This window comes from Musa acuminata, chromosome BXJ2-3 (genome assembly GCF_036884655.1).
Source record: "Musa acuminata AAA Group cultivar baxijiao chromosome BXJ2-3, Cavendish_Baxijiao_AAA, whole genome shotgun sequence".
Lineage (NCBI taxonomy): Eukaryota > Viridiplantae > Streptophyta > Magnoliopsida > Zingiberales > Musaceae > Musa > Musa acuminata.
Window position 1 is genome coordinate 36,101,570 of NC_088340.1, and position 6,311 is coordinate 36,107,880.

General features: G+C 39.7%; 1 protein-coding gene across 3 annotated transcripts; it reads left to right on the plus strand.

Annotated features, from left to right (window-relative positions):
- The first annotated feature begins 1,950 nt into the window (after positions 1 to 1,950).
- On the plus strand, positions 1,951 to 5,732 carry LOC103979273 (uncharacterized). Of its 3 annotated transcripts, none has more exons than XM_009395352.3 (3): positions 1,951 to 2,061; positions 3,190 to 3,858; positions 5,311 to 5,732. In XM_009395352.3, exons 2-3 carry the CDS (start codon positions 3,308 to 3,310, stop codon positions 5,378 to 5,380), a joined length of 621 nt encoding a protein of 206 aa, XP_009393627.2. In that variant the 5' UTR covers positions 1,951 to 2,061; positions 3,190 to 3,307; the 3' UTR covers positions 5,381 to 5,732. The 3 variants fall into 3 exon arrangements, with proteins under 3 accessions (XP_009393627.2, XP_009393628.2, XP_064956324.1); XM_009395353.3 differs by having other exon boundaries at positions 2,059 to 2,197; XM_065100252.1 differs by lacking the exon at positions 1,951 to 2,061 and adding an exon at positions 2,214 to 2,510.
- The last annotated feature ends 579 nt before the right edge of the window (positions 5,733 to 6,311 follow it).

Consider the following 6,311-nt stretch of genomic DNA (forward strand, 5'->3'; position numbering starts at 1 on the left):
GTAGGTGTTGCTTCTTAACTCGGGTAGATTATACGGACACATTTAATTGCATTATATACATATACGCATTCTCCACATAGCAAAATGTTCTATACAGGACATGCACACTGAGGGAGCAGATGGGTTGGTGGATGGTGACCGGACACTTAGGAAACGGGAGAAGAAGAAGAAGACATCAAATCTGATAGCAATCTGCTTTTGTAAACCAAGTCAACCATGAGAGCAGCTCGCGGAAAGCTTATCCATGTACGTGGCGTCAAAGATAAAAGAAGTCGGCACAGTAGAGGTCTTGTTTCCTCGTTTCAGGAAGAGAAACACTGAGATCAAACTTAGTTTAGTAGTATTTTTCCAATTACTTCGAAGAATTGGCGTGGTGTCTAAATCACAGACGGAAGACTTTTGACTAAGGAGGCCAGTTCTACAGTTCTTGTGCTCCAGCATGTCAAACATATCGCAGAGAAAAGTGTCTACGAAAACGATAGCTGATGTTGATGATGAAAGAAAGGTACGTATTTCTATTGCACGATAAGATTCGTTTGTTCACATGAAATGGATAGGCATATAAAATATCACATTGTACTCGGGAACTCCAGAAAAATCTCTCAGCGCTATATCTGTAAAGATAAATCAATCGTCACATTGCTGAAGGTTCTATGCAGATAAATACTGGCAAAAGGTGGACTGTAAGTCTCAGAACATTTGTGCTTGCGGATTTCATGATGATGATGAAGGTTGTTTTGATGAATAGAATCACTGGTTATATATGCCTGCGTGATCAGCATAAGGAGTAAGGGAGGGAGGTCTGAGGGCACTCGACTACTTTGGTTCGATACTCTTCCACTGGGAGTCTTTTGTTGGCTCAAGAGCGACGTTATATTCTTTATCAGAAAGGAAAAGAGCTTCATTCTTCATAAAGTCATTGACTCTTTCTTCCGCCATTCTTTTTCCGAGAAGATGAGACGAGGGATTCTCCCATCTCGCCCACCCTTCCTTTGCTCCTTTATCCTCGTTCATATCACGCAAGAGCATGATTACACGCTATAAATTAAGCCGGTTTTCTGACGATAAGATCATACCGTATCTCTTTCCATCAGGTTTCAGAACGAGCAGAAGCCACACGGCGTAAACATTTCATGGTTCAGCCACCCTTGGCTGCAATACTACTTAGCTTTTGCAAAGGCGGACAGAGTGCCGCTGCTTTCTCTCGATCGCGATCATGTTTTCTGATGCCAATTGCAGCAGGAGATATGCGTGCTTTGTAGTATCATGGTTCGGCACTGTCATCTCTGTCTCAGAAGCGGACAGGTCTACAGTGTTATCCATGGTCGCTGGTCAACAACAAAAGGGAGTTGCAGTCTTGCCAATTCCCAAGAGACTCCTGGCCAAGCTCGATGTAGTCGAAGGTGACAGAGGGAGGAACAGTAGTGGATGAGTCTCATCATTATAGCCTAATAAAAATCATGTTCTATGCCTCCAATTAGGTGGAAAGTAGACGGATACTTGCACCAGTCTTCCGCTCTGATTCGTCCCCGTCGTAGTAATCATGCATCGAGCGTTATTGGGTTCGAGTCCAACAGAAACACGACGTAGCTAATGACATCATGGCCCAATACGGCCCGGTTTTAGCCCAAACAAATCGAATGTGATGAAGGTGGGCCATCTAAATCTTAACGTGGAACGATATAGGTGGTCCCACCAGCCAACCGTTATATGTTATATGTTGACAGAGATATCAAATATTTCGGATCCGACTTGTTGAGTTGGCCCATGCGCCAACGATGCCATATTATATAACGACATGTGTCATGAGCATCATTATTTTTGCTATTATTATTATTATTATGACCAAATAATATTTTGACACAAATGATGACAACTACGTAACGTGATTTGGGGGTAAATAAAAGAAAATAAATAAATAAGAAATGTTTGGTCTACTTTCGTATACTAGTAGTATAAAGATTGGGTAAAGAGGGTAGACGGCGGGTGGGGTCTTCGCTCTTCGGCCATAGCTTCGATCCCTTTCCTTTTCTTGAGGTCGCTATGTGATATGCCGCTCAGGTTCGATCTCTTCCGACCTTTGTTTCGATCTTCTCGTACTTTGTGATCCTGCAGCCTCGTGGGTTTGGCGAGCAAGCGGTGATAGAGCCCTAGATTCGCTGATCTAGGGTGAGAAGAGAGTATGGGATTGGAAAATGTAGGATACCGATGCGTGTTTTCTTTTCTCTGTTTTCTTCGCCCATTTTTGCGCTACTGCGTCCCTTCGGTGATTCGTTTTCCGTTTCCTTGACAAAGTTGTTCTTTTTCTTTCGTGGGAGGTGATATTTCTGCTTTTGCGGATTGAGTGAGAGATGGGCTGATGACTGCGGTGGTAATTTGGCGTTGTCGCCATTCTATACTTTGCATTGGCGTTGACCATTCGTTACTGCGCTTTATCTCAGTAACTGTATGTTACTTGCACTTGACGGGGTAGCCGCAGATCTAGTGAGCGGTTCCTGTTTAGATCTTATGTAAAGAACCGTTCTTTGTTACCTTCTTTTCTTTTTCCATGTCCTCCCTATTTCGGTTATTTTTTGTTTTGCATTTTCATGAAAAGAACATGAGAGATAAGCACTGTCACCATGGAAGTGAACTCTTTTGCTACTAGCTTGCTGAATGAGATCTTTGAAATAAAATCCAAACTTGTCAGGAAAACGTTTGGATTGAGATATTTGAAGTAACATGCGAAATAAAGCTTTGAGGAAGCCTTGAGCTACCCACCTTCTTGACAATAGTTACTACAATGTTCTTTAGCATACAGCCATTTAATATGGTTTAGAAGAGCCTCTCATTAAGCCTCATATAAAAGTTCTCTGCAGTTAAAAGTTTAAGAATTACCTGCATTTCTCTACCACAATGTTTTGACATGTCATCTTTTTCAAAAGTCTTAATTTAACTTGTGTGACGGTCATACAGTGTAGATTGTACAGGCAAAGTGAACTGATTCCTCTGTGGACATTAACTTTTTTTAAGGTGGATATCTTAGTTACTTTGATTAACTTTTTCATTCCATATGAGACTTCTTTCCATTTTGATGGTCCAATTATTCGGAAATACCATATCACAAAAGCTGTCTTATTGAATTTATAATTCTGTATAAGTTTCTTTAGAAGTAAAATGCCATAGCATTCTAATGAATATCGTTGACAGCTTGCATGAGTGAGCATTGAGATGGATAAGCAGCAGACACTCATTTCCAAGAGAAGTCCTTCCTTACATCAACTAGGTTAAAAGACGTGTTGCTTATTGGATTAGATCAGCAACTGAAATGCTTTTTGCTGTGGAAGGAGGAGGATTTTTTTCCTCTTCGGCATCAGGGTACAGCAATGGTCTTGCTCTTCTTCTTCTTGGCCGGAGAAATGTGGACAAGCCTATAAAAATTTCTTCATGGAATCACTACCGATTGGTTGAACAAGAAGTCGAGGCAGGTTCTCAGCTGGCTTCTAATAACGATCATGCTTCTTGTGGATGTGCCTCCTTTTCGTGCTTTGGTTGTTCTTCTGCAAGACTTGATGAGCCATATTCCAGGAAGGTTAGCCTTGTTCACCAGTCTAAAATTCCATCAGATTCATCACCTTCATCTGATAGAGGCAAGTTAACAATCAATGATGCTGTCAAGTGGGATGAACGAAAGACTTGTCTCAAGAGCAATATGAAGAAGCCCTCCAAAGGTTATTCTATGGTATGTGAAGCTGATGATGCTTGTGAGTTGTTGGAAGAGGCAGACAACAAGATGTCTTGCTGTACTGTAGGGAGGAAAGTTCAGTGGACCGACAAATGCGGAAAAGAGCTTGCTGAGATAAGAGAGTTTGAAGCCAGGTATGTTTAAGAATTATTAGTTAACAGCATTTGGAGTAGTATGACCATATCACACTTATAATCAGATCTACAACATATTCATCATTGTTGTTGAAAGTAAAACCCTATGCAGCGTATGTTTATCTAGTTTTAATTATATTGTTTTTGTTTCATGCCTTCCTTACATATCATCAGAGATTTAGTTCACAGTGACTCTTTTTTTTTAATTATGCTCGTTGGGTTTAATAACATTCTAGTAGTTTGTGGAATTGCATGAACTTGCAAGCTGGCTTTTGTTTCATGCATCATCTACATTACAGGGAAAGGTAATACATGTATGAATGTTCATGCATGCATAAGCATATTAGCTTGCCTTTATTGTTTTCAACTATGTCTTAAGAAACACCGTAGAGGCAAACATTGATTACCACTTACTCTGTTCATACTTTAATCACGTTCCTTGTAAGAGAACATAGATGACTAGGAGAAGGTTCCTCTAATGTACATTTTCATCATTGAATTAAAGCAGATATATAGAGCTAACATCCAATGGCCAAGGTCTGGGAATCAGTGCTTCAGATGACCCTTAAAGATGCTTTTACAAATTATTTTTGGTGATTGTTGTAGAACCAGTAATTTATGTAGTGTGTATATTGATAAAAACCAGAAAATTCCCCCTTTAGTGTGTCAGGATGTTGTATTTGGATTGTCAATCTTGTTCTGGTTCATCTGCCCTATCGAGAAGAGTTATGTGGCCTCTTTGATTCTTGCACACCTTCCAAGGTGAGCTCAATCAAATCCTACTCATTTTCTTGAAAATCTATCAACTGATTAAGCATGCATTTGCTCTAAGTTTGATAATTTCTGACAGTGATTGCTCACTTCGTGTTCAAAATAATCTAGGCAAACTGATGAAAGATTAAGGGCCTAAATATGTTTCTTCAGTCCTTAGAGTTACAGTTGGAAGGGATTAGACTTGTTCAGAGACGTGATATTGTGTTTATGTGTTGCCAATTGAAAGATTTTTATTATTATTTTTATCTTAAGAAGCTCATGGATGAGAAGCCATTGGCCATGGTTTAGATAGGTGCAGATTTTTCCAATATGTCTGGTTTTTTGGATCTGGATTTTGCTTCACAGAGCATGTGTATCTTCTATCAGCCGTCTGGTGTCGTAATTATCATGAACCGTTCAGAAAGTATGTTTTGATAACACACATCTCTAGTCAATTTACTTTTAGCGTTATATTGTTCTTTAGACTGTTGCATGACACAAAATAGGAGTTGCTCATTATTATTTGCATATGTTGTATGGAAAACAAGACTCTGACCTTGTCATCATGTGAAACTCTAAATTTGCATATGTTTAGACTGTTGCATGACACAAAATAGGAGTTGCTCATTATTATTTGCATATGTTGTATGGAAAACAAGACTCTGACCTTGTCATCATGTGAAACTCTAAATTTGGTAGTGATGATGGATTATCCGATGATGATTTTGAAGGCGAAAGTTTCAGAAGATGCGAATGTGTGATTCAGTAGGCTTCATTTCTGCGCAGATGAATCAGTCTGAAACTTGGGCAGATCAGGCATGAATTGTTGTCATCTAGCAACTGCAAAGCTCGCTTTTGTGCTACTTTTACAGAATTCCATCTCAGTGAGTTCTTGGAGAAAGGAGAAACCAGGAAAAGTCTTTTTTTTTCCCCTCATTTATTTGTTTTGTTGGAAGTCCCATGTGTCAGCTACCCGCTTGTGAAATTTTGGCAGTGTGCACTTTTTATCAATCTTAGCCTACAGATTTGTAGCATAACCCTTTTACTGCTTACAGATTTCATGTTTATACTACTGCACAAAACCTTTAATCCCGAAATCTCATTGCTCAGATTCTCCTGGATGCTTGTGAGGCTTTAAAACTGTTCGTTCTCAGATACTACTTCAGATAAATACTGATGCTGCACACAAGTAGACCAACTAGCAATTACTAGATCGGTGGTTTGCTAACTACTTGAAAATACGTAGGATAAATTCTCAAAGAAAGTGATTCTCGTATAGTACTTTTATTTTTAAATAATTTCATAAAACATCATTTCTTGTAAAAAAAAATATTTTTTCCTTGCATTCACTCTCACCTCCTAACACTGTCATCGCCATCCTCACGCTCGCCAAGGCGACAACGAGCGTAGGAAAGGCTCACGCGCCCCCACCGGCAACCCCCTCCGTCAAGGTGATGGAGGCAGCAAAGGGCGAAGGCGACCAGAGGCCCTCGCGTGTGGTCTCAAGAGAGATGATATCATCATTTAAAAAAACAAAAAAATACTTCCATGAAATTTTTTTGAAAAGAGGGTGCTAATTGAGAATGTTTTGAAAAACAGGGGTAATGATGCGAGTAACAAAGTTTTCCAATGAAGAAACCCATACACCACTTCCGGATCTCTAAGAACAATCTGCAGAACCGATATAGGCTTGGAATTAT